Source organism: Gadus macrocephalus, chromosome 22 (assembly GCF_031168955.1).
Source record: "Gadus macrocephalus chromosome 22, ASM3116895v1".
Classification (NCBI taxonomy): Eukaryota; Metazoa; Chordata; class Actinopteri; order Gadiformes; family Gadidae; genus Gadus; species Gadus macrocephalus.
Window position 1 is genome coordinate 1,458,657 of NC_082403.1, and position 27,527 is coordinate 1,486,183.

The 27,527-nt window shown below is 52.0% G+C and overlaps 5 protein-coding genes across 8 annotated transcripts; 1 reads left to right on the forward strand and 4 right to left on the reverse strand.

Moving 5' to 3' along the window:
• Positions 1-69: 69 nt before the first annotated feature.
• Positions 70-4,094, reverse strand: tmem65 (transmembrane protein 65). Its single transcript, XM_060044010.1, has 6 exons — positions 3,276-4,094; positions 2,583-2,627; positions 2,405-2,472; positions 2,268-2,322; positions 1,069-1,217; positions 70-349 (listed from the first exon to the last, which is right to left on the reverse strand). Exons 1-6 carry the CDS (start codon positions 3,550-3,552, stop codon positions 242-244), a joined length of 702 nt encoding a protein of 233 aa, XP_059899993.1. The 5' UTR covers positions 3,553-4,094; the 3' UTR covers positions 70-241.
• A 133-nt stretch (positions 4,095-4,227) lies between these two features.
• Positions 4,228-13,296, reverse strand: rnf139 (ring finger protein 139). 2 transcript variants are annotated; one of them, XM_060043833.1, is made up of 7 exons: positions 12,958-13,296; positions 10,189-10,823; positions 9,228-9,375; positions 8,019-8,125; positions 7,248-7,466; positions 7,035-7,067; positions 4,228-5,578 (listed from the first exon to the last, which is right to left on the reverse strand). In XM_060043833.1, exons 1-7 carry the CDS (start codon positions 13,121-13,123, stop codon positions 4,844-4,846), a joined length of 2,043 nt encoding a protein of 680 aa, XP_059899816.1. In that variant the 5' UTR covers positions 13,124-13,296; the 3' UTR covers positions 4,228-4,843. The 2 variants fall into 2 exon arrangements, with proteins under 2 accessions (XP_059899816.1, XP_059899815.1); XM_060043832.1 differs by lacking the exon at positions 7,035-7,067 and having other exon boundaries at positions 7,215-7,466.
• Positions 13,297-13,428: 132 nt separating this feature from the next.
• On the reverse strand, positions 13,429-20,678 carry tatdn1 (TatD DNase domain containing 1). 3 transcript variants are annotated; one of them, XM_060043984.1, is made up of 12 exons: positions 20,465-20,678; positions 19,912-19,977; positions 19,015-19,064; positions 18,783-18,846; positions 17,896-18,039; positions 17,685-17,727; positions 16,898-16,983; positions 16,787-16,827; positions 16,048-16,124; positions 15,693-15,763; positions 14,657-14,783; positions 13,429-13,854 (listed from the first exon to the last, which is right to left on the reverse strand). In XM_060043984.1, the coding sequence occupies exons 1-12, from the start codon at positions 20,526-20,528 to the stop codon at positions 13,758-13,760; spliced, it is 930 nt and encodes a 309-aa protein (XP_059899967.1). In that variant the 5' UTR covers positions 20,529-20,678; the 3' UTR covers positions 13,429-13,757. The 3 variants fall into 3 exon arrangements, with proteins under 3 accessions (XP_059899967.1, XP_059899968.1, XP_059899969.1); XM_060043985.1 differs by lacking the exons at positions 19,912-19,977; positions 20,465-20,678 and adding an exon at positions 19,546-19,880; XM_060043986.1 differs by lacking the exons at positions 18,783-18,846; positions 19,015-19,064; positions 19,912-19,977; positions 20,465-20,678 and having other exon boundaries at positions 17,889-17,958.
• Positions 20,679-20,714: 36 nt separating this feature from the next.
• ndufb9 (NADH:ubiquinone oxidoreductase subunit B9) lies at positions 20,715-22,932 on the forward strand. Its single transcript, XM_060044034.1, has 4 exons — positions 20,715-20,867; positions 21,661-21,853; positions 21,949-22,062; positions 22,691-22,932. The coding sequence occupies exons 1-4, from the start codon at positions 20,782-20,784 to the stop codon at positions 22,820-22,822; spliced, it is 525 nt and encodes a 174-aa protein (XP_059900017.1). The 5' UTR covers positions 20,715-20,781; the 3' UTR covers positions 22,823-22,932.
• A 2,173-nt stretch (positions 22,933-25,105) lies between these two features.
• Positions 25,106-26,278, reverse strand: rbm18 (RNA binding motif protein 18). The gene has a single exon (XM_060044031.1). The coding sequence runs from the start codon at positions 26,099-26,101 to the stop codon at positions 25,499-25,501; it is 603 nt and encodes a 200-aa protein (XP_059900014.1). The 5' UTR covers positions 26,102-26,278; the 3' UTR covers positions 25,106-25,498.
• Between the last annotated feature and the right edge of the window lie 1,249 nt (positions 26,279-27,527).

Genomic DNA, 27,527 nt, shown 5'->3' on the forward strand with positions numbered 1-27,527 from the left:
TTCAGACCACTAGGGGGGGGGGGGGGGGGGGGGGGGGGGGGGGTCGGTCTCCTTCAGACCACTAGGGGGGGGGGGGGGGGGGGTGATCGCCTTCAGACCACTGGGGGGGGGGGGGGGGGGGGTCTACTTCAGACCACAGCGACAGAATCAGCTGAGGACGGTCTTTGTGTGTCAGGAGTGTGTTGCCGGTGTTGTGTTGCTGGTTTTGTGTTGCTGGTGTGTAGTGTAGTGTGTGCGTCTGTCAGGGCTGGGGCGTTTCTTTGGCTTTCTTCTTCTCATCGTCGTCACCGAGGAAGAAGAGGGGGAACATCCCCAGGATACAACCGATGGTGATCCCGATGGCCTTACCCTGGGGGGGGCAGGGAGACAGGGGGGTGAGAGGGGAGACAGGGGGGTGAGAGAGAGGGGAGACAGGGGGGTGAGAGAGGGGGGAGAGGGGGAGACGGGGGGGGGAGAGAGAGGGGGGAGACATGGGGGCAAGAGGGGGAGACGGGGGGGGGGGGAGACAGGGAGACGGAGGGGGGACACAGGGGTGTGAGAGAGGGAGACAGGGGGGATGAGAGGGGGAGACAGGGGGGTGAGAGGGGGGAGACAGAAGGGTGAGACAGGGAGACAGGGGGGTGAGAGGGGGAGACAGGGGGGGGAGACAGGGCGAGAGGGGGGTGACAGGGTGAGAGGGGGGAGACGGGGGTGTGAGGGGGGAGACGGTTGAGAGGGGTGAGACAGGGGGTTGAGGGGGGAGACGGGGGGGGGTGAGAGGGGGGAGACGGGTGAGAGGGGGGAGACGGGGGGGGGGAGAGGGGGGAGAGAGGGTGAGAGGGGGGTGTGAGGGGGGAGACGGGGGGGGGGGTGAGAGGGGGGAGACAGGGTGAGAGGGGGGTGTGAGGGGGGAGACGGGGGGGGGGGGTGAGAGGGGGGAGACGGGTGAGAGGGGGGAGACGGGGGGGGGTGAGAGGGGGGAGAGGGGGGAGACGGGGGGGGTGAGAGGGGGGAGACGGGTGAGAGGGGGGGAGACGGGGGGGGGTGAGAGGGGGGAGACGGGTGAGAGGGGGATGACGGGCGCCTCACCATGTGGGAGCTCAGCCTGGTCTGCCACAGGTCCAGCTGCTTGGCCGACAGGTCGGGGACCTGCATGCCCAGCCGCAGCGCCAGGGCCTCCACGTAGCCCGCCAGGCCCAGCCCCGCCAGGTCCGAGACCAGGTTCCCCAGGGCCGCCGCTGGGACACCGGACGGGGGGGGGGGGGGGTCAGGACCAGGGCACCACAGTATATACCGTACTGTATCTCTATCTCGTGTGTTTGGTTGTAGTCTTTTCGCCCGGTTCTCCGTATCAACAGTAGGGCTAGAACCGAGCGAAAAGACTACAACTGGCCCCCTTTCCGTTTCCGGTCAACGAGTAATGAGTCTCAACAGAAATCAATGGATTTAAAAAATGCCCGACAGAAACTGTATTTCGCTACAATACTTGAAATAAAAGAAGATGAGGATGTGTGCATTGCCTAGTAAATAAAATAAGAGAGTGTAGACTCTACTCTCCCCAATGCACACATCCTGAATTTAAAGTTGTAAATCCAGGTCTGCTGTGCTTCCTTTGGACACCGTTTTTTTATTTTATTTACTATCCAAGTTTAAAAGAAGAAGGAATAATGCCTCAGATTGCACTTTATATTGTTTTAAATTGTTCTAAAAAAAAAAAATAATCTAAAAAGATTACCTCAAGGAGTTAATTTTTATTTTATGTGGACACAAGCAATATTTTTGAATATTTACTATGCTTAAAGAAAGATTATAACCAAATTTTTCACTTTATTTTGACACATTTGGCGATTTTATTTCAAGTCACATTTGTATTGTTATCTTTATTGTTGTTGATCTGAAAATTATCCGGCCTGTGACTCAAAAACCGTGACCCGATCCGAACCGTGAGCTCTGTGATCTGGTGCCCCCCTATCTCCTCTACTGTCCACCTGGACCTTTAAAACCGTTTCCTGCGGTGTTATGGTGCAGCCTGCTCACTAAAGCCAGGAGATAATGACCAATAAGTTCTATCCAATATGAGGAGGAGGTGTGTGAGGAGGAGTGTGAGGAGGAGGAGGAGGAGGAAGAGAAGGAGGAGGAGGAGGAGGTGTGTGAGGAGGAGGTGCAGGAGGAGGAGGAAGAGAAGGAGGAGGAGCAGGAGGAGGAGGAAGAGAAGGAGGAGGAGGTGTGAGGAGGAGGTGGTGTGTGAGGAGGAGGTGGTGTGTGAGGAGGAGGTGCGACGGTCTCACCGGCCATGGTGGAGATCCCGAGCGTCACCCCGATCGACAGCTCAATCTGCGTTCCCTAGGCAACCAACAACAACAGGCGGTGAGGTCATGGTAACGGCTGGAGGGAAATGTGTGACCTCATCGTGACATCATCTTACTGCTGCGATCATGATGGCGTTGTCAAGGAAACCAAATCCAACGAATGGGATGGCGTTGTGGAGCAGCACTGTAAACACAACATGACGTCATCACAGCACTGTGTGTGTGTGTGTGTGTGTGTGTGTGTGTGTGTGTGTGTGTGTGTGTGTGTGTGTGTGTGTGTGTGCGTGCGCTCACCGTATCTGATCTGCGCCCCGGTTAGTTGAGGTGCTTCTTGGTTTGCTAGACAGAACAAATCAGAACACATTTAACCAGCCTCATGTGATGATAACTAATCGTACAACCCCTAACTAGAACAACCCTTAACTACCCAGTCGTACTAGTTCAACCCTTAACTAGAACCCTTAACAACTCAGTCACACTAGTATAACCCTTAACTAGTCAGTCACACAACCCTTAACTTGAACAACCCTTAACTACTCAGTCACACTAGTACAACCCTTAACAAGGACATATAAAGTAGTTAGTCATTGTACAACAACCCTTTACTAGTCTTACTTAGAATAACAACCCTTAACAACTCAGTCACACTAGTACAACCCTTAACTAGAACAACCCTTAACTACTCAGTCACACTAGTACAACCCTTAACTAGGACATATAAAGTAGTAGAAAACCCTTTACTACTCTTACTAGAACAACCCTTAACTACTCCGTCACACTAGTACAATCCTTAACTACTTATAGAGTAGTTATAAACAACTTCCGTGCCTTCGAATACATGTTTCTGCACTTTACCTTGTAAAACAATGTAGGAGCATCATCTGTTTTGGAAGTGTAAAAGGCGTGAACGCAGCAGGGAAATGTGGGTCACAGCCGGTAGTTACACAAACTACCGGAAGGTACTTTTTAAAACACACATACACACACCTTGATCAATGGCCAGGGACTCGAAGCTCTGCAGCGCCTGCAGCAAGCGGGTCCTTTCGCCGGGTAGGAGCCGGTGGATGAAGTCCTTGGCCGCCTCGGGGGAGCGGAGCGTCTCCCTCGGCTCCTTCCTGCCGTGCGTCCCCATCAGACGGACGGGCATGTGTCGGGGCGCGACCTGGGGCCGACCCGGGGTCAGCCCAAGGACCAGGGCCGGTGTCAGCGGGGTCCAGAGGGCGCCGGCCGGTCGGGCAGCTCTCTGTAGGCAGAGCTTTATCATGGCTTGGGCGGGTCGCTGGTGGTATTAAAAAGGTTCGAAGTTGGAACCCGATTGTGTTCCCGAGTCCCGGACCCGGGAACTCACCGCAGTCCTGTTCCTTTTCCCTCTGACGCCAAACCGGTCTTAAGTTTGTTGCCCTTAATGGGGCATTCAAGCAGCAGTTACTCCGCGTTAGGAAAGGGTTAGGGTAAGGGTTAGGTAAGATAAGGTCCAGTCCGCTTGGATCGACGTCTCAGTGTGTCAGGAATGTCTTGGGGTAAAGTCGAACTCGTCCAACGAGGTCGAAAAGTTCCAAACATGGGCGACAGCCGCGACATCTGACCTTCAGCCCCGCGGAGACGCTGGGCAGCGGGGGGCCGGTCCTGGGGGGGGCCGGTCCTGGAGGTCTGCGGCTCCTCAATAGGGTTAAACTCTGATCTAGACCCGGAGTCCCTTCACTACCTGCCGCGCCGGTCTCCGCTCGGCTGCTGCTCTATCACGTGAGACGAGGCTCCGCCCCGAGGGTTAAACTACTACGAACAACATTTTCCCATGATGCCATAGTATAAACTTTGTGGTTAAAACAAGTTATTTAAACGAATACACATTATGTTATATTACTTTATAGTATCTCAGTGTTGATGTGAAATCAAGAAGGGGCTGAAACAAGTCAAGGTTTGAAGGAAGACATGTTGATAAAGAGGCCAATATCAAAGATGATTTTATTTACATAAATCTCTTTAAACAAAAAGGTGCGGTGAAAGCTTTCACCTCCAAAGAAGAAAAGGCTCCATACCTTAGTGTACACTCATTCAACCTCATCCACACCCTTCAGCAAGCCAAGCTAACGCTTCTCAAATCAACGCTTGGAATAACCATGGTCATATTGTAGAACGTAATACTACCGTAATACTTCCGCTGCGCTCGCTGATCCTTTCAAAATAAGAGACCCTTCCCTTTTAGGAAGGGAACGCGGTAGAAAACAACTGCGCTATATATACAAATAATTAAATAAAAATAAAAGTCTTATTCTGAACAGTAGGTGCTTTCAGTTTTTGGTAGCAAGTTAGCGTTTCACAGATTGTACCGTCTGTATCGCCCAACCATGATATATTCTATTTATCGCTCCGCTCCCAGTCACAAGCAGGACTCAGTGAACACTGATGAGTGGATCTCACGCACGCACGCACGGGAACGCGCACACACACACACACACACCCACCCTCCGAAGCCCTTAAGATGAGAGTCAGTTAATCAAACATCCCTGACGTTTCCTGAACCAAAGCTCAGAGTTCAGCAGGAGCAGAGGGGCTCAGTCCGACTCCTCCTGCTCGTCCAGGTACTGCTCCTCCTGGGGCGCCCCCCCGCCCCCGCTCCTCGCGCCCCACTCCTCCTCGTCGTACTCAATGCTGTCGTTGTCCCCGATCTCCTCCTGCGGCTCCTCGGCCCCGCCCCCTCCGGGCTCCTCCCCCGGGGGGGGCGGGGCCGGGGGGCGGGGCCTGCCCAGGGCGGCGGCGGCGGCGGGGGCGGCGTCGCGGTCGGAGAAGGGGCGGGGCGGGGCCTCGGGCTCCTCCACGTAGACGCGCTGGTGGCACATGGGGCAGGAGTCCTGGATGTACAGCCACTTGCGGAGGCAGGGCGCGTGGAAGTAGTGGCGGCAGGGCGTGACGCGGGCGGCGCCGCTGAACTCCTGGTAGCAGATGGCGCACACGTCGCCCAGCTCCCGCAGCGCGCGCCCCCGCGCCTCCGGCAGCGAGTTGATCTTCTGCGCGGCCGAGCGGCGGTGCACGAAGGTGCGCCAGCCGTTGCGCGCCTGCAGGTAGATGTTGAAGTAGGCGTGGAGGCACATCATGCACGCGCGGATCTTGCTGCCGCTCTCGAACACCATGGTGTAGGCGCCGTTGGCGAACATCACCACGCCAAACAGGAACTCCAGCACGCTGCCGGCCGAGCGCACGCCGTACACGTAGTCGTCCAGCCCCTCCCACAGCACGCTGGACACGCCGTCCGCCATGAAGAGCACGTACACCGTCACCGACACCACCACCTGGGGACACGTCGGAGCGCCACCCGGAGGTTGAGACCAGGGATGGCTCAGAATGTTCCCTTATCCGATTATTCGTTCCCGACGGTCAACATCGATTTTTAACATTTGGACCGTAAACATTCTCTCGCGTTCAAATATAAAAAAAATTGTCAAGCCATAACTTTGTTTCCCTGGTAACGCCCGAGGGTTTGACTAATTATTTACCCTCCCGTACGGTTCTTATGCAACGGAAACGTTGTTCACTCCTCCAGTAAATAGGACGGACCTTAGCTACGACTTGGCAACGGGAGGTATTCTAGTCCGCTCAGCTATGAGCCTGAGAGCCAACGTTATGCATTGTACATATTTATAATTTGAAATTCGTCCCAGCCTGTATACTAGATACTCTAGGGTCTATAGCTTATAACCGCATTGTCTGATTACAGTTTAATGCATTTTTCACCATTTACCAGCTCTCGTTTTGAAGGATAATCACTGCACCATTCGTTTCAATGGGATTCGGATTACTTTCAACATAAAATGTACATATTTATCATTTAAAATTCGTCCCAGCCTTTATACCACAGATACTATAGGGTCTATAGCATAAAATCGTGTTTCCTGATTACAATTTAATGCATTTTTCACAACAGACAATTTGACTGGGACTACTTAGCAGGTAGTTGTTGTTTTGCGTTTAAGATTTTCAGTGATTTCTTGCCGATGATCCATGGCTGCCTTAGTGAGTGTCGGCACACATCGAATAATCGATTATTCGGTCATTCCACCCACCGATTATTCGACCATGTAAATTTTGAGTTATTCACATCCCTAGTTAATACACCACACAGAGGGGACCCCACCACCTGGGGGGGGGGGGGGGGGGTTCATACACCGACAACCCCACCCTGGGGGGGGTCACAGGCTAGAGGAGGCACCTTGAGACTGGCGGTCAGGAGCACTTGGGCGTTCAGATAACAGTACAGTACATGGTGTAGGATATAGTTATGTAGATAATGTAGTGTATGGAGGCAGAGCCAGGGTGGCATTGGGAGGGTCGGAGGCAGAGCTCCACACAGGAGGCTGTGACCTCTGACCCTCTGACCCCTGACCTTACCTTAAGGCAGAGCTCCCCACAGAAGGCCGTGACCTCTGACCCACTGACCTCTGACCTTACCTTGAGGCAGAGCTCCACGCAGAAGGCCGTGACCTCTGACCCACTGACCTCTGACCTTACCTTGAGGCAGAGCTCCCCACAGAAGGCCGTGACCTCTGACCCACTGACCTCTGACCTTACCTTGAGGCAGAGCTCCACGCAGAAGGCCGTGACCTCTGACCCACTGACCTCTGACCTTACCTTGAGGCAGAGCTCCCCACAGAAGGCCGTGACCTCTGACCCACTGACCTCTGACCTTACCTTGAGGCAGAGCTCCACGCAGAAGGCCGTGACCTCTGACCCACTGACCTCTGACCTTACCTTGAGGCAGAGCTCCCCACAGAAGGCCGTGACCTCTGACCCACTGACCTCTGACCTTACCTTGAGGCAGAGCTCCACGCAGAAGGCCGTGACCTCTGACCCACTGACCCCTGACCTTACCTTGAGGCAGAGCTCCACGCAGAAGGCCGTGACCTCTGACCCACTGACCTCTGACCTTACCTTGAGGCAGAGCTCCACGCAGAAGGCCGTGACGGCGAACAGCCAGGTGTTGAGGGCGTACTGGTTCCACAGGAAGTAGCTGAGCACCACAGGAAGCAGGAAGAGGGCGAGGGAGACCAGCAGCACGGGCAGGTGGCGGCGCAGCGACGGCGTGTGCGAGGCGCTCAGCGACATCAGCACCGGCTCCGTCATGCCGTGGATGAAGTGCAGCACGGCCGTCAGCAGCAGACACATGTTCCTGCTCAGACGCACCTGGGCCAATCATAAGCTCCGTTACATCACCTGGGACAATCACAAGCCCCATTACATCACCTGGGCCAATCACAAGCCCTGTTACAGCACCTGGGCCAATCACAAGCTCCGTTACATCACCTGGGCCAATCACAAGCCCCATTACATCACCTGGGCCAATCACAAGCCCTGTTACAGCACCTGGGCCAATCACAAGCTCCGTTACATCACCTGGGCCAATCACAAGCTCCGTTGCATCATCTGGGCCAATCACAAGCTCCGTTACATCACCTTGGCCAATAACAAGCTACGTTACATCACCTGGGCCAATCACAAGCTCTGTTACATCACATGTTCCTGTTCTGACGCACCTGGGCCAATAATATGCTCCGTTACATCACCCGGGGCCAATCACAAGCTCGGTTACATCACCTGGGCCAATCAAAAGCTCTGTTACTGGTCGTACTACACACTATAGGACTGGACCAGGTCAGTAGACCAGGGGGGTCATAGGGGGGTCATAGGGAGGTCAGGGGGTAGACCAGGAGGACTACGATGACCAGGGGGGCGTACCAGTCTCTCGTCGGGGTCCAGGCTGCTGAGTCCGGTCTGCAGGGCCAGGATGAAGAACAGGACCGGGGCCACGAAGCCCAGACGCTTATCCTCCTCCTCCGTGGAGCCTGGGACAGACACATAGAGAGATATAGAGAGACACTTCTAGCGATACAACTCTATAGAGAGACACTTCTAGAGATACAACTCTATAGAGAGACACTTCTCGAGATACAACTCTATAGAGAGACACTTCTCGAGATACAACTCTATAGAGATACACTTCTAGAGATACAACTTCCATTTAACTCTATAGAGACACAAGAATATAGAGATACACTTCTAGGGATACAACTCTATTGAGATACACTTCTATATACACACTTCTATAGAGATACACTTCTACAGATACACACTTCTATACTGTATACACATTTCTACAGAAATACACTTCTATATACATACTTCTACAGAACTACACTTCTATATACATACTTCTACAGTTCTAGGCTTCTATAGAGATAAACTTCAATAGAGATACACTTCTATATAGACACTTCGATAGACAGGGGTGCACATAACTTCTTTATAGAGTTACTCAGTTGAGTACCAGGAGATGGTGTTTGACATAGCTCCACTTCGGACATTGTAACATCGGATCTTGTGAAACGTACCCAGTTCCACAGAGGTTTTTTGCGTCACCTTTTTTTTTTTTATCAAACTGCAGCAGCTTGACCACGGAGCGTTTGATTATCTGACAAAAGGAACGTTGCGATCAGCTGATTTTGCGCACTTCTTGCGCTTATCATTTGTTTCGAGCCACGGCACATCTTGGTGCCACTTTGTCCAAAAAATAATAATAATTCTGCTCCGGCTCCATTTGCCTTTTCTTTGCAGGTGGCGAACGCGCAAGTAGCTGCTCAATGTATTTTGTTGTTTCGTTTTTTTCCGATCTCCAGTAAGTTACGCAAAAGCGCTGTAGTGACACAAGGACGTTACACATCCCCGGTTATGGCCGCGCATGCGCACCAGTTATGTGCACCCCTGTCTACAGAGATACACCACTATATACATTACACTTCTATAGAAATACACTTCTACAAAGACCCTTCTAGAGAGAGACAGACAGACAGACACACACACACACACACAGACAGACAGACAGACAGACAGACAGACAGACAGACAGACAGACAGACAGACAGACAGACAGACAGACAGACAGCGTACCTATGAACAGCAGGATGCAGAGGCCCAGGTAGTGGGCGAGGGAGGAGATGACGGCGCTCATCCCCAGGACGGTGAGGGTGGAGTCACAGCCGGAGATGACCAGGTTACTGAGGACCTCCCAGAGCACCTCTCCGCTAAGCACCGCCCCCTGGAACCCAGACACCAGGTTAACGAGGACCTCAGAGAGACACCAGGTTAATGAGGACCTCTAACCCAGACACCAGGTTACTGAGGACCTCAGAGAGACACCAGGTCACTGAGGACCTCAGAGAGACACCAGGTCACTGAGGACCTCAGAGAGACACCAGGTCACTGAGGACCTCAGAGAGACCAGGCTACTGAGGACCTCAGAGAGACCAGGTTAATGAGGACCTCAGAGAGACCAGGTTACTGTTACTCTCCGCTCAGAACCCGCCCCTGGAACCCAGAGTCACATGACCTCACTGCTCTGAGGGGGAAGGGTTCACCTGTGAGCGGGGGGCGGGGCTCACCAGTGAAATGGGCGGGGCTAACCTGTGAGCGGGGGGGGGGGGCAGGGCTCACCTGTGAGCGGGGGGCGGGGCTCACCAGTGAAATGGGCGGGGCTAACCTGTGAGCGAGGGGGGCAGGGCTCACCTGTGAACGGGGGTTGGGGGGCGGGGCTGACCTGTGAACAGGGGGCGGGGCTCACCAGTGAAATGGGCGGGGCTAACCTGTAAGCGGGGGGGGCAGGGCTCACCTGTGAGCAGGGGGGCGGGGCTCACCTGTGAACAGGGGGCGGGGCTCACCTGTGAGCAGGGGGCGGGGCTCACCTGTGAACAGGGGGCGGGGCTCACCTGTGAACAGGGGGCGGGGCTCATCTGTGAACAGGGGGCGGGGCTCACCTGTGAGAAGGGGGGCAGGGCTCACCTGTGAGCAGGGGGCGGGGCGCACCTGTGAGCAGGAGGGCGGGGCGCACCTGTGAACAGGGGGCGGGGCTCACCTGCGCGGCGGGCGGGGCGGCGTCCTCCCTGCGGGCGGCCTGCACCACGTAGAGCAGGATGAGGGCCTGGGCGGCCAGCCGGCTCAGCCAGAAGAGGCGCAGCACGTGGGGCAGCCGGACCCTCTTCCAGGTGTCCTCCAGCAGCAGCTGCAGGCCGTAGATGCGGTACATGTGGCGCAGCAGCAGGTAGACGTAGCGGCCCGAGTAGTAGAGCCAGGGCAGCCGCAGCGCCAGGCAGCCCGCCAGCTGCAGCCCCAGCAGCGCGCCACAGCCCAGGGCCAGCAGCTGGCGCCCGTCCCCCGGCAGCTCCACCACCAGCCCCCACAGCGGGGCCAGCAGCGCCGCCACCACCAGCGCCGCCAGCGACGACTGCAGCCGCAGCAGGAAGATGTAGCCCACGCCCAGCGCCATCTGCACGGCCGCCACGCCCAGCCAGAGGGTGGGGCCGCTGCGGGGGAGGAGCCTGAAGCCCAGTGCCGTCTTGTGGTAGGCGCCGTACACGACGTCCCGCTGGGCCGTGGCGTGGTAGTTGATGAGCACGCCGGCCGCGCCCACCACCGCCGCCAGGAAGAGCGTGTAGAACTTGAACAGGGCCTTCTGGGAGAGCAGCAGCACCACGCAGGCCGCCAGCACGCCTGGAGACACACACACAGCCGCGGGTCAGTCACGCCTGGAGACACACACACAGCCGCGGGTCAGTCACGCCTGGAGACACACACAGCCGCGGGTCAGAGTCACGCCGCGGGTCAGAGTCACGCCGCGGGTCAGAGTCACGCTGCGGGTCAGTCACTCCTGGAGACACACACACAGCCGCGGGTCAGTCACGCCGCGGGTCAGAGTCACACCTGGAGACACACACACAGCCGCGGGTCAGAGTCACGCCGCGGGTCAGAGTCACGCCTGGAGACACACACACAGCCGCGGGTCAGAGTCACGCCTGGAGACACACACACAGCCGCGGGTCAGAGTCACGCCGCGGGTCAGAGTCACGCCTGGAGACACACACACAGCCGCGGGTCAGAGTCAGGCCTCCGCAGCCTCATGTTTCACTGCAGGGAGGGGACTATACTTTTCATCTAGTATTACTATACTATTCATGCTCCTACTAGTAATGAGCAGAGGCCTTCCTCCGAAGGCACTGACAGTGAATTCAGGTCCACAAGTAGCGAGTGACAGTGAATACAGGTCCACAAGTAGCGAGTGACAGTGAATTAAGGTCCACAAGTAGTGAGTGACAGTGAATTCAGGTCCACAAGTAGTAAGTGACAGTGAATTCAGGTCCACAAGTAGTGAGTGACAGTGAATTCAGGTCAACAAGTAGTGAGTGACAGTGAATTCAGGTCCACAAGTAGCGAGTGACAGTGAATACAGGTCCACAAGTAGTGAGTGACAGTGAATACAGGTCCACAAGTAGTGAGTGACAGTGAATTCAGAGCCTTCGGCTGGGGCTCAACCCTTGGACCACCCTGCCCATAATCAGTCATGAATCCCAGACTCCATCGAACCCATGGATACTCCCCAGTGGTCAATGATCACCATGACAACATGGCTGTATGGCCCAGCCTGCCCTCTACTCCAGCAGAGTATCACAGCTCTGGCCCCCTCCCTCTCTCTCGTTCATTAGTGTCCGGTTCCTCCACTGTGTCTGAGCGCTTGGGGCCGCTGCACCAGGGAGCTCTGGCCTCTGCTGCCTCTGCTGCCTCTGCTGCGCAGACCGGGCAGGTAGGAGCCTCGGCCCACCGGTCAAAGTCTAACGACCCGGCCTCGGGTGCATGACGCCGTTCACTCAACACTGGCTCTGCTCCAGCCATGCTAACACTTTTAAAGGCAGCAGCCGTGTTGTTCTGAGCAATAAAGTTGTAACCAAACACCTCACGTCAGTTTGTCGTTAGGAAGTAAGTACAGTAGTGATGTATAAAGTACAGTTGGTATACAGTACAGAGCACAGTAGTTATGTATAAAGTACAGTTAATATAGAGTACACTAGTTATATAGAGTACAGTAGTTATGGATAGTACAGTTGGTATAGAATACAGTAGTTATGTTTATAGTACAGTAGTTATGCATAGAGTACTGTAGTTATGTATAGCATACTTTAGTTATCTATAAAGTACAGTAGTTATCTATAAAGTGCAGTAGTTACGGATAGATTACAGTAGTTATGTATTATGTACAGCAGTTATGAATAGAGTGCTTTAGTTATGAATAGAGTACAGTTGGTATGTGTATAGTACAGTAGTTATGTATAAGTTCCAGTTATTTATAGAGTAAAGTCGGTATGTATTCGAGTACAATAGGTATGTATTAAGTACGGTTGGTATGTATTCGAGTACAATAGTTATGTATCAAGTACGGTTGGTATGTATTCGGGTACAATAGTTATGTATTAAGTACGGTTAGTATGTATTCGTGTAGTTTAGTAATGCATAGAGTACAGTTGTTTTGTACTTTGTAGCGTTAGCATCTAGTTTCCCTCTCTGTTAAGTACACTATGGACGGTGAAGGTGCTCTGTTCACTCCGGACCACCAGGTAAAGCCGGTCTGTTCACTATATTGACCCCCAGGTGAAGCCGGTCAGTTCACTATTGACCCCCAGGTGAAGCCGCTCTGTTCACTACGGACCCTCAGCAGGTGAAGCCGCCCTGTTCACTACACTATGGATCAGCTAAGAGGCTACCCTAGTCTGTCCCGGTGCTAGCTGTCATTAGCCGCCGGTAGCTAGGCTAGCTGTCATTAGCCGCCGGTAGCTAGGCTAGCAGTGCGTCTCACCCAGGACCCGGAGTAGGACCCGGCCTCCCGCGCCGGCCCAGCCCGAGCCGGAGGGCTCGTAGGAAGAGTTAAAGATGCCGTCGATGATGAAGACGCAGGGGACCCGGAGAGCCACGTCCAGCCCGGCCAGGAGGCGGTGGCTCAGCCGGGCCTGCGGGACCGCCATGCGGGGTGAGGAGCGGCTCCGTCCCGGGGGACGCGGTGTCTAATCCCGGCTGTCTTCAGGTGTCGGGAGCAACACTCGGTAACGAACGCGGGGACTATCCGTCCGCCATCTCCTGTGGTTGCTATGCGAGCAACGCGGAAGTGGTCTCAGGGTTGCCCGGACGTGACGTGTTGACGCGGTGGAGGTGTGGCGCGTGACTCGGTGACGCTCCACACCTCCAGCAGCGTTGGAGGTGTGGACCCAGGGGCCAGGTACAAGGGGCCACGTGAGGGTGGTGTGTGCTGGAGACATACTGGACATATGTCAAGAGTAAAACTTTATTATTTGTATGCACAAAATAAAGAAATGAACGTGGACCATTTTAGGCTTTACAACAACTCGTTCACAATGCGTTGAGGCTCGATCTCAACCACGCCATTCATTAGTTGATAACTTGTTTACCCAAGATGTGGAGCACATAAGAGCACGGTTTTAGCGGGTTCACAAGGGCGTTATGCAACATGGAGATACATGAACAGTCCTTGAAGCCTTCTGGAGGGCTCCGGCCGCGGCTCCACCGGTCCTGCAGAACGCACGCCCCTCCTCCTCGGCCCGGGGGAATCGAACCCGGGACCTGCGGCCGTGCCGAGAGCCTTCAGCTGAAGAAGAGCTTCAGTGTGTTGTTGTAGATGGTGGAGGACATCTCCATCACGTCCTCCCCGCGGGCCGCCGCCATCACCTCCAGCACCTGTCTGGAGACAGACCGGACCGAACCGGTTAACACCTGTCTGAGCCGGACCGGATCGAACCGGTTAACACCTGTCTGAGCCGGACCGGATCGAACCGGTTAACCCCTGTCTGAACCGGACCAGACCGGACCGGTTAACCCCTGTCTGAACCGGACCAGACCGGACCGAACCGAACCGGTTAACCCCTGTCTGAACCGGACCAGACCGGACCGGTTAACCCCTGTCTGAACCGGACCAGACCGGACCGAACCGAACCGGTTAACCCCTGTCTGAACCGGACCAGGCCGAACCGGTTAACACCTGTCTGAACCTGTCTGGAGACAGACCGGACTAAACCGGTTATCTGAAGGTACCGGTCGGGTTACCACCCGTCTGTCTGAAGGGACCATCACTGGTTACCACCCGTCTGTCTGAAGGGACCATCACTGGTTACCACCCGTCTGTCTGAAGGGACCATCACTGGTTACCACCCGTCTGTCTGAAGGGACCATCACTGGTTACCACCCGTCTGTCTGAAGGGACCATCACTGGTTACCACCCGTCTGTCTGAAGGGACCATCACTGGTTACCACCCGTCTGTCTGAAGGGACCATCACTGGTTACCACCCGTCTGTCTGAAGGGACCATCACTGGTTACCACCCGTCTGTCTGAAGGGACCATCACTGGTTACCACCCGTCTGTCTGAAGGGACCATCACTGGTTACCACCCGTCTGTCTGAAGGGACCATCACTGGTTACCACCCGTCTGTCTGAAGGGACCATCACTGGTTACCACCCGTCTGTCTGAAGGGGGGCGGGGCTCACATGATGTGGCAGGGCTCGTTGCGGTCCTTCAGGCAGTGGAGCTCCTCCCACTTCTTCTTGGTGGGGAAGGTGGTGGAGACGAACCTGGAGCCGGCGTGGGACGCCTTCACCCCGCACCAGGGGGCGTCTGGGGACGCATTCACCATGTCACCACAGCCACATTCACCATGTCACCACAGCCACATTCACCACAGCCTCATTCACCATGTCACCACAGCCTCATTCACCACGTCACCACAGCCACATTCACCATGTCACCACAGCCACATTCACCATGTCACCACAGCCTCATTCACCACGTCACCACAGCCTCATTCACCACGTCACCACAGCCTCATTCACCATGTCACCACAGCCTCATTCACCACGTCACCACAGCCTCATTCACCATGTCACCACAGCCTCATTCACCACAGCCTCATTCACCATGTCACCACAGCCTCATTCACCATGTCATCACAGCCTCATTCACCATGTCATCACAGCCTCATTCACCATGTCACCACAGCCTCATTCACCATGTCACCGCAGCCTCATTCACCATGTCATCACAGCCTCATTCACCATGTCATCACAGCCTCATTCACCATGTCATCACAGCCTCATTCACCATGTCACCACAGCCTCATTCACCATGTCACCGCAGCCTCATTCACCATGTCATCACAGCCTCATTCACCATGTCACCACAGCCTCATTCACCACAGCCTCATTCACCATGTCATCACAGCCTCATTCACCATGTCACCACAGCCTCATTCACCACAGCCTCATTCACCATGTCACCACAGCCTCATTCACCACAGCCTCATTCACCATGTCATCACAGCCTCATTCACCATGTCATCACAGCCTCATTCACCATGTCACCACGGCCTCATTCACCATGTCATCACAGCCTCATTCACCATGTCACCACGGCCTCATTCACCATGTCACCGCAGCCTCATTCACCATGTCATCAATGCCTCATTCACTGGTAGGCGGTAGGGGCAGTAGAGGCGGTAGAGGGAGTGGTTATCAGCGTGAGGCCCACCTGTCTCAATCATCAGGCTATCTGTAGGAATCGACTTCATAGATTCAATATTGGCCTCCGTCTTCAAGGAGCTTCAGACAGACAGACAGGTATACAGGCAGACAGACAGGTATACAGACAGACAGAAAGGTAGACAGATTTTGTGAAGGCGACCCCATCAACTAAAATGTTCACATTTATGTCTCTACATTTACAATGCTGCTCCTCATATCAGATACATTTGGCATATTTTCGTAAATACATTCATATTTTCCTACTTAACAAATAAATGTACTTTAATAATAAGTACAGGAAGTACATCTTTTCCTATCTGTGACCTGATTGGTCGCCCGAGGACGTGACATCACTTCCTCACCAGCCGTTGATGCCGATGTAGAGGTTGAGGTCCATCAGCGCCGCGGCGTCCTGGGCCGTCCCGTCAAACGAGTGCACCTGCAGCCAGAGGGACCTTTACTGTGAAGGCCTGCAGCTAGAGGGACCTTTACTGTGAAGGCCTGCAGCCGGGGGGACCTTTACTGTGAAGCCCTGCAGCCGGGGGGACCTTTACTGTGAAGGCCTGCAGCCAGAGGGACCTTTACTTTGAAGGCCTGCAGCCGGGGGGACCTTTACTGTGAAGGCCTGCAGCCGGGGGGACCTTTACTGTGAAGGCCTGCAGCCAGAGGGACCTTTACTGTGAAGGCCTGCAGCCGGGGGGACCTTTACTGTGAAGGCCTGCAGCCGGGGGGACCTTTACTGTGAAGGCCTGCAGCCAGGGGGACCTTTACTGTGAAGGCCTGTAGTCAGAGGGATCTTCACTGCGAAGGCCTGCAGCCGGAGGGACCTTCACTGTGAAGGCCTGCAGCCGGAGGGACCATTACTCTGAAGGCCTGCAGCCAGAGGGACCTTTACTGTGAAGGCCTGCAGCCAGAGGGACCTTTGATGTGAAGGTCTGCAGCAAGAGGGACATTTGCTGTGAAGGCCTGCAGCCAAAGGGACCTTTACTGTGAAGGCCTGCAGCCAGAGGGACCTTTGCTGTGAAGGCCTGCAGCCAAAGGGACTTTTACTGTGAAGGCCTGGGGACTACAGCCTGGTGTTATTATGATGCAGACTCTTACCACTCCACCCACACAGCGCTCTCTGTTCCTCCTCATCACGTCTGTGGAACAAAACACACATTCAACTTCACGTCAACTGATTGGACAGAGAGGGTTGCTATGGCGACTCACCCAGGAAGTCCTTGTGGGAGTTCCGGCAGTGGAGGAACATGGGTAATCTGGTCTCCTCCGCCACATCGAACTGCTTCTCAAAGTACCTGGCAGACGTCATCACTCAAGATATCAGAGATTTAAACCAATTTCCAAATAGTTTTGAACACCACATTTCGGGGTCTTCCCCTTAGGCTAGATATAAAGAACAGGTGAGTTAGCAACCGGTAGGCTACTCCCTGTAGAGAACAGTGCTTTGTTCCGATATCCATACTATCCGTACTTACTAGCCTTAGTTTGAGTAAGTAGGGTGTTCCAATTCAGATCGGGCGAAAATAAGTGTACTGAAAGGACCCGGATGGTGTACTCAAAACGGTCAAATCGCGGATCGAGTGTGGATCGATGTACACTTTTCGTACTCAACGGCAGCCATCTTAGCTACGTAGCGGAAGAGGGCGGAGCCAGGCTGAGCCAAAGTCGGCGCATTTTCCTCATAGCCTGCATTAATAGAGTCATTTTATAGCTTTTATAGCTTTTTATAGCTGCTAGGCGTAAAGAGTTCACCGTTCAAAGCGGGATGTTTATTGCGGGGGAGGAGCCGCGGCGACAGTCGTGATCGTAATTTCCGGTTAGTGCACCACGGAGTACTCGATTTGGAACAACACTGACATCTGAAAATTAGCGCACTTAGTGAGTGCGGATAGTGTACTAGGTTTAAGTGTACTCATGGAAGTATGGATATTGGAACACAGTACAGGTGAGTTAGCAACAGGTAAGCTACTCCCTGTAGCGAACAGGTGAGTCTCACCTGATCTGAGTCTCTTTGGGGCAGAACTCCAACCGGTCAAAATCTGAAATACAAGAGGAGGGATTTGAACACACACACACACACACACACACACACACACACACACACACACACACACACACACACACACACACACACACACACACACACACACACACACACACACACACACACACACACACACACACACACACACACACACACCTCCTACCCAGTCCACACTCCCCGATGGCGACCACCTTGCCGGGGTTCTGCTGGGCGAGCTGGGTGAGGCCGGAGAGGTACTGGTCTGCTCCCAGCGCCTCAAACTCACTGCAGCGGGTGGGGTGACAGCCCACCGTGCTGAACAGGTCCTCTGGAACCCAGAACCACACAGAGAACCCCCGTAGAACATCAACACGGAGAACCCCCGTAGAACATCAACAAGGAGAACCACCGTAGAACATCAACAAGGAGAACCACCGTAGAACATCAACACGGAGAACCCCCGTAGAACATCGACAAGGAGAACCACCGTAGAACATCAACAAGGAGAACCACCGTAGAACATCAACAAGGAGAACCACCGTAGAACATCAACAAGGAGAACCACCGTAGAACATCAACAAGGAGAACCACCGTAGAACATCAACAAGGAGAACCACCGTAGAACATCAACAAGGAGAACCACCGTAGAACATCAACACGGAGAACCCCCGTAGAACATCAACAAGGAGAACCACCGTAGAACATCAACAAGGAGAACCACCGTAGAACATCAACAAGGAGAACCACCGTAGAACATCAACACGGAGAACCCCCGTAGAACATCAACAAGGAGAACCACCGTAGAACATCAACACGTAGAACATCAACACAGAGAACCCCCGTAGAACATCAACACAGAGAACCCCCGTAGAACATCAACACGGAGAACCACCGTAGAACATCAACACAGAGAACCACCGTAGAACATCAACACAGAGAACCATTGTAGAATATCAACACGTAGAACATCAATACGTAGAACCACCGTAGAACATCAACATGGAGAACCGCCATAGAACCACAGAACATCAACACATAGAACCACAGAACCTCAACACAGACAGGGGTTACCTCTGGTCTGGGCCAGTTTCAGAGCTTCCTTGCTGTCTTCTAGACTTCCTCCTGTAATTATGAACTGAAAAGAGAAAATGAAAACTGAGAACATCCGGTCTGATGTCATACTAGTGATACGTGTGTGTGTGTGTGTGTGTGTGTGTGTGTGTGTGTGTGTGTGTGTGTGTGTGTGTGTGTGTGTGTGTGTGTGTGTGTGTGTGTGTGTGTGTGTGTGTGCTTCTTCAGGTACCTTCTGTACTCCTGTGCCGACTGCCCTCTCAATGACCTGATCAAAGTCATCTGGAAGGAGAAGACAAACGTGAGGTCATCTAACAGGAGGAGAACATCCACTACCTCCCACCTGTTCAACATCATGACATCACCAGAAGGCTACATGAACTTCAACAGGATGCTATTGCCGCCTTCAAAACACTACGAGTTTCCGGGAGGTTCGGACCTTAAGCTCAGAGGAAAGTGCTTTGAACACTCTGTTGGGTCGGTGTTTTCGCTCCGAGTTCCGTACGGAGGTAAAGCTACCCGATTTCTTCGAGATCACGTCACGATAATGGCTGCCCATATCATACATAGACTAAAGTGAACTCGCAGCAAGCACTAAGAGGCGAAGCTTACACCCATTCTAACATTTGCATCACAATACATTATAGCCAACAATTATTAACATCGCCTGATAAATTCATGTTCAACCGTCGCAGGCAGTTCTAATAACTGATTCATCTGATTCAGCAAAGAAGCGCAAAGAGGTCCCTGGGGGCATCCATACTTGTTGTCGTTATGAAGTCTAGTCTCACGAAGTCACGGGCGTTTCCTGAACACTCCTATTTCGGAAGAAGGGAAGGTTTACATAAAGACAAGCAAGAGCTTCCTAACCTCCAAGCTGTTTTGAATGCAGCATATATGACATTATCAGGAGGCTATATGACATCATCAGGATGGTATGACATCATCAGGATTGCGTATGAGATCATGAAATAATCAGGACGGTGCATGACATCATCAGGATGATGGTGTATGAGATCATGAAATCATCAGGTTGTATGACGTCATGACATCCTCAGGATGGTGTATGACATCATCAGGACGGGGTAGTATGACGTCATGGTGTTGACGTGGTGGCGTCGCAGTGTACCTGGGTGTTTCTGCTTGCCCCGGTAGAGCCCTCGGAACATGGGGTCGGTGAGGTTGACGCCGATGTCTGAGGAGAGCAGACGTTCTCCATTCAATCAACCGCTCTGAAAGTCCTGCAGCAATGAACTGGTATACTGGTATGAACCAACACTAGACCTGCACTACTGAACTAGTATACTGGTATGAACCAACACTAGACCTGCACTACTGAACTAGTATACTGGTATGAACCAACACTAGACCTGCACTACTGAACTAGTATACTGGTATGAACCAACACTAGACCTGCACTACTGAACTAGTATACTAGTATGAACCAACACTAGACCTGCACTACTGAACTAGTATACTGGTATGAACCAACACTAGACCTGCACTACTGAAGCGGCGACCAGTCCACATGTTAGTCCTACTGGTTATCTCTGCTGATGCATTGGACTTTATCTCTTAGTTCTAGACCATGTATCGTACTTTCTCTGTCATAAGTTCTAGTTATCTATAAGTACAGTACATTATCTCTCAATAGTTCTATTAGTTAGGGCTGTTGTACTCACCGATGAAGGCGTGTAGCGCCATAGTGAGAGCTGCTCTTCTGTTTCCTATTACCTTAACTGTCATAGTAAATGTGAATGCCGAAATATATCGGATTGGTCCTTATGTTTCCTTCATAAGAAAATATAATTTATATATGAAACTTGAGATAGTAATGGAAACTTAGAATGTATGTCGTTCATAGGTTAGTATCCCAGTTCTTTCAAATACAACGACTAAGTGGAGAAAAATCCAGACTGCTTTTATTTTGCGCCTTTAGCGCCCCGTAGAAAGTCCCCCACAATGCTCCGCGGCGGGAAGGTGACAGCGGACAGCCAACATGGCGGCGTACCTCACCCACCAGCAGAAGGTCCTGCGGCTCTACAAGAAGTCACTCAGACACCTGGAATCATGGTGCATATTCAGGTGGGGAGTACCGATATAATATATAAAATATATAATAGACATTATATATATATATAACTCAACACAGGAGGAATGACCTGCCTGTGAAGCTGTTGCCCTTGCTTGCAGCTAGCTGCTAACCGCTAGCCACAGAGGGTTAACTCTACAGACCAAATAGGAGAGGAGTGCATTGGTGGACAAGTTTATATAGTGCCCAGTCTGTGCTCTCTCTCACTCTCTGTCTCTGTCTCTCGGTCTTTCTGTCCATTGGGATTGCGGGTAGTTTAGTGCTAAAAGGTGCTGGTGTTGTGTTGTGATGTGGTTTTGTTGTGGTGTTAGTGTGTGTTCACTGTGTAGTCTGATCTAATAGTTAGAGGGGGTACTGGTTATGCTAGTGGTAAGTTAAGGGTGTGTGTGTTAAGTTAACTGTGTGTGTGTTTGTGGTTAAGTTGACGGTGTGTGTTAAGTTAACGGTGTGTCTGGTTAATAGGGTGTGTGTGGTTAACTTACCGGTGTGTTTTTGTGTGGGTACCTGTCTGTGTGTGGGGTTGGTTAACGGTGTGTGTGTTGGTGGGGGGGGGGGGGGGGGGGTACGTGTGTGTGTGTGTGTGTGTGTGTGTGTGTGTGTGTGTGTGTGTGTGTGTGTTGTTGAGTGTGTGTGTGTTTGGTTAACTTACTGGTGTGATTTTGAGTGGTTACGGTGTGTGTGTGTGTGTGTGTGTGTGTGTGTGTGTGTGTGTGTGTGTGAATGTGTGTGTTAAGTTAATGGTGTGTGTTGTTGCGGTAACTGTGCTAACGCGCTGTGTGTCTCTAGGGATAAGTACAGGTTCTACGCTTGTCTGCTGCGGCAGCGGTTCGACGATGGCGTGGGGGAGAAGGACATGGTGAAGGCCACCCGCATGCTGAAGGCCGGAGAGGAGGAGCTCTGGACCAATCAGCACCCTCAGCCCTACATCTTCCCCGACTCCCCGGGCGGGACGTCCTACGAGAGATACGAGTGCTACAAGGTACCGGCCAATCACGGCCCTCCCCGTGCCCACGTGACCGACGCCTGCTGTTTCTGGGCGTTCTACTTCCTGTTGTGTCTGTGTACTTCCTGTAGGCCCCGGAGTGGCTGCTGGACCACTGGCACCCGTCTGAGAAGAGCCAGTACCCGGACTACTTCAGCAAGAGAGAGACCTGGAAGAAACTCAGAGAGCAGAGCTGGGACCGAGAGGTACTGCTACACGTACTACTAGTACTACCACACAAGTACTAGTAATACTACACACTAATACACACTAATATTACTACGCACGAGTACTGCTACACACTAGAACTAGTACTACCATGCTATAGTAATACTACACACTAGTACTATTACACACTAGTACTATTACACACTAGTACTACTACACACTAGTATTACCACACATTAGTACTACAACCATAGACTAGTACTACTACAGACTAATACTACTACCTACTAGTACTACTACACACTAGTACAAGTACTACCATATACTGGTACTACTACTTTCACCCTTGTCCATAAATACATTGCGGGTACTGCGTTTGTTTTGTTATTATTCCTTCTGTCGACCAATCAACGGACGGCGTGCGTAGCTCTAACTAGCTGGCACCCTTTCAGGCGTCTCAGTACCCCAACGGAGAAGTACAGCGGTGGAAATGCGCCATAGTACTACTACATATCAATACTACTAACTACTACTACTACTACTACTACCTATCCAGCTCCAGGCTGGGACTCTTATGCCTATGTTGTTTATTGTTGTTGTGTTATTGTGGTCGTGGTAACTGTGACGCTGTGGTTGTCGTCATGGTAACCGTGTGGCGTTCCCCAGGTGGCCCAGCTCCAGGCCGAGACGCCGGCCGGCGGGCCCCTCAGCGAGGCCCTCCCCCCGGCCCGCCAGGAGGGACACCTGCCCCCCATGTGGTGGCAGTACGTCACCCGGCCCCGCGAGCGCCCCACCTAGAGCTCCACCCCTCTCCTCCACCCTCCCTCCAGGCAGCAGCTGTCCGGGCGTCCTGTGGGGTCCGACCCGTTACCCTATAAATATAATATTAATAAACCTGTTGATGATGACACACTGTGTGGTTCGTGTTTTTAACGCTTTGAAGTCCTCGGCTAGAGCCGAGAGCTAAGTGGGGGAGGGGGGGGGGGCAGGGAGACGGCCTCCAGGGGCTGACGGTAGGGCTGCTCGATTAAAGGGACACTGTGTAATATTTTAAGTCATTTATTACCTCAAATCAACGTATTCATTCATAAATAAGTCCTCATTGGTGTAAAATTATCTCTGCCAAAAATCGCACTTATCCTCCTGAGTGAAGAATAATTAATATGTAGTTACATAGGACGGGTAAGCTTCATGGAGGCTTCCATGTTCTTCCAGTCTATGAACTGGCGAGAGGGACAAAGAGCACTACGTGGTACAGGAAATGCAAACGCGTTTTCACTCTGAGCCAGCGTGAATGATGACTGAAATAATTCACTATCTTGCTCGAGGAGTAATTACTCATACATCATTAGCTTACACTAATGATTCAATGCAGTTTGAAATTTGTTTGAAAGAACGAACCTCATCACTCGAATGACTCGGTGAGGTAGTATTGGATGTCATGACACAGCTTCTTGGCACATACGTAATTTTTGAACTAACGAGCACTATTAGTTTGAATGCAATATACAATTGTACCACTAGATGGGAGTAAATTTTACACAGTGTCCCTTTAAGGAAAAAATCAGAATCATCAATATTTTGGTCAATGTTGAAATCACGATTGTTCAAACGATTATTTTTGGAGTTTGAAAACTTTTTTGAGTTTGAAAAAAATACGCAAAATGGTCTGAAAGGAAATGTTCGAATCTAAAATAATGAACAGATATGTATCCAAAATTCGATTATATTAGTTTTAGTGATCGTTTGATGCAAAAATCGAAATCGCGATCAAAGTTTGATTAATCGCCCAGCCCGAGCCGACAGTCTAACCACCAGCATTAAGGACCAGATCTCAGTGTTCCATTAAGTGGATGTTGAGATTCTACTCTGATTGGTTGGAATACTATTATTTTAGTTTTGAGTGGTTGGTAGTACCATTTGTTTATGTCTGCGATTTCGGAGCATACGCTGCCTACAAAGACGCGTTTTTTTTGACGGCCTGCTTATGGGGCGGGCAGCTAGCGGATCGTGAGGAAAGATCTGAATGTGATCATTTATGTTTCGGCCTAGCATCGCTGATACAACCTTTAAGGTGTCAAACAGTTAGCCTGGTTCTCTCAGCTGCAGCCGCTCTGCTGAACGTCTCAGAGCTAATCTAAAGCATGATTCAGAGCGTCACAAGGCGAAGGAGGTATAACAATAATAATAATTCATTATGTTTATATAGCGCTTTTCAATGACCCAAAGAGGCTTACGGTGAAGGGGGGAACCTAACTCACCGATACCAGTGTGTAGCACCCACTTGGGTGATGCACGGCAGCCAATCTGCGCCAAAACGCTCACCACACACCAGCTTGCGGTGGAGAGTGAGGGACTTAATGAGTCAGCCAATTATACAGGAAGATGATTATGGGGGGCCAGATTGAATTAGCCTGGTTGGGCCAGGACATGTGCTCCCGGGTTAACGGGGTCCCACAGACCCCTGAGGTGGCCTACGTCTGCCTCCTCACCAGGTCACCGCGCCTAAGGCCGGCGAGGCCGTGATCTAGGAGATGTGGTTGGTCAGCAGGTGGCGCTGTAATACGTGTTCATCGTTATCTCGACCATGACCTACTGGGTTACCGCGGCGATGATCCCCGGAAGATGTGGTGACCAACCTGGGTCGAACCGGCAGTGCCCCCCCACCCAAACCTCAGAGGCTGCTCCTGGTCGAAGGTCTCACTACGACCCCTCTTAGACCAGGACCTGGTGGGTCTACTGTCCTTCTTAGACCAGGACCAGGTGGGTCTACGGCCCCTCTTAGACCAGGACCTGGTGGGTCTACTGTCCCTATGAGACCTGTATCTCGTGGTTAAACTCTATTAACCCATTTTATTGAAACATGCACATTATAATACATTTTATTTTGGAACCGCCCTTAAGACTCCCATTTGTGACGTCTCTAGAGTGGAGCTTTCAAACGTCTCGTAATGTCTGATCCACATCACAACTATTCACAGAACCAGCATGTGAGACCCCTACCGACTTGGACCTGGTTGAGAGGTCAGAGGCTAGGTCGTTACCAGGATATCACACAGCCACAATAAGAGCACCAGAGGAGACGTCAAAACACGATGTATTTCAAGGTAAAAGCACAGGAGAATATGAACGTCTGCACAGCTAAATAAAAAAACATGTCAAACAGGCCAGAGTCTGATATCACCGACACCACGGATCATCCCTCCTCGTGTGACCGGAAGGTTGAAAGTTCGAATCCCTGAGCAAGGCCAGCAGACCTCACACGGACACAAGAAGGAAAACAACCACAAATACGACGCTACAAAAGCCGGCCTCCCGATAGGATAACAATTAAATCATGTGAGCCATCATTCCGTCCGTCTCCTGGGAGATGTCCACCCTCCTCCAGAGCGACGTGGATTGTGTCTGTACCGCAGGTGTCCCGCGGCTTAGCCGCTGCTTCCACGTCCAGGTGTGAACTCCAGGGGTCAAGGGTCATCTCCTGAACTTGCGGTAGGGCCGGCTCTGGCCCCCGTTCTTGTTGTAAGGCTCCCAGCGCTTCCTCTCCGGTGGCTTGTTGTAGACGTAGGGCGACGGGCCGGGCGGCTCCTCGTCGGGGTGGTCCTCCATCATCTGGAGCTTGGCCTCGATGGCGCGGATTTTGGCGCTGGTGCTCAGGTGGTTGTTGGCGGAGGAGATGGCTCCGTCGTCAGCCGGCCCGCTGCCCCCGGGCTCCAGGCTGGACGGCATGGTGTTCTTCTCCGTCCGGAAGCCCTCGAACCTCTGGGCGTGGGCCCAGCGGACCACCAGCCGCTTGGAGAGGGCCAGCTTCCCGTTGAGGCAGCGGATGGCCCGCTCCGCCTCGGGGCGGCTGTGGAAGTTGACGAAGCAGTAGCCCCGCGGCTGGCCCTCCATGGGACCCGACTTGTGGAAGAGGAAGTCGAACTGCTGCACCTGGCCGAAGCGCTCCAGCAGCTTCACCAGGTGGTACTCGGTGATCTTGGGGTCCAGGTTCCCGATCCACAGCCGGTTGCCGTCGTGGGAGACGCTCTCCGAAAGGATCGACGCGTTCTCCACCGACTCGGCGGCGGACGACATGGCCGCGGCGCTCCGGTTCTGCTCAACGGCCTCTTTTAAAGTGATTCAGTGGGTAAAATCGCGTTGGGGTTTGACTTTTGATTGAGTTTTTAATCAAATCTCGGGGCGGGCAACGTACGGGATCCACGGATCCTTTATGTCGCACAACAACAAAGACGCGTCTAGGTGACGTCACGTCACGTGAGGCGGGGCTTATATTTTATTTTATTTTATTATACACCGCAGATTGGTACTTTGTCTAGAAAATGGGTTCTGTCTAGTTAAAAGAAAATAGGGATAATTGAATATCAATTAATGTGAGTATCTATATATACATGTATATTCTCTTACACTAATTGAGTTGAACCTCAAATATTTCCTATTCAATATTGTGTGTGTGTGTGTGTGTGTGTGTGTGTGTGTGTGTGTGTGTGTGTGTGTGTGTGTGTGTGTGTGTGTGTGTGTGTGTGTGTGTGTGTGTGTGTGTGTGTTTAACAATGCACCTTGCTAAAATATTTTTGATATACCTTGTTTAAACAAATGGTTAAGAATATTTGAAATTCATGGTAATACCAGTTCAAATATGAAATTCATGTTAATACAATTTAAAATACATGACATTCATGTTGCGTCCAGTCAGCAATGTAATGCATTTAGGTATTTTTTAAACCTATTGACTGAAACGCCAATAGAGTGGCGAAGTCACGCCCTTTCCGGTAGGGCTCATGGGACCTATGAGATCGAAAAATATGAATGGGTGTCAATGGAGAGAAAATAATTATTTTCTGGTCCCGGTCTTTATATGCCCTGGATTACACATATGTTGTTTGTGGATTTAAAGGATAATTTTTCATGCAAAGAGTTCGACCGTTTATTGTGCAATTGTTCAGATAAAGGCTGTAGAGAAAACACAACGAGAAAGACTACACGGCTCGTATGTGACGTCACGCTCCCTGCGACTGGCGTGGAGAAGACCGAAAATTGTCCCATCGGCATAACTGAAACTCTGCACGTGCCCCGATTTATAATGGTTTTCACCTCTTTCGATGCTTTTATCCTCCCCTTGGAAAAAGCGGTGAAGTGGGGCAGAGAGATCGCCATCTCTGTGCCGAGTTCCAAGGGCGGGTGTGGTGACGTATATCATATGCGTCTAGAGCAGCGAAGAGCTGTAGTTCACAAAGCGGCCTCATATAAAACCTAAAATTATCAAACTTCTTCACGAACATTTTTAGTTTTCTTTGCATGAAAAAGTATCATTTAAATCCACAAACAACATATGTGTAATCCAGGGCATATAAAGACTGGGACCAGAAAATAATTATTTTCTCTCTATTGACACCCATTCATATTTTTCGATCTCATAGGTCCCATGAGCCCTACCGGAAAAGGCGTGACTTCGCCACTCTATAGATAGCCTAGTTATGTAAAACATAATAATCAATAATTG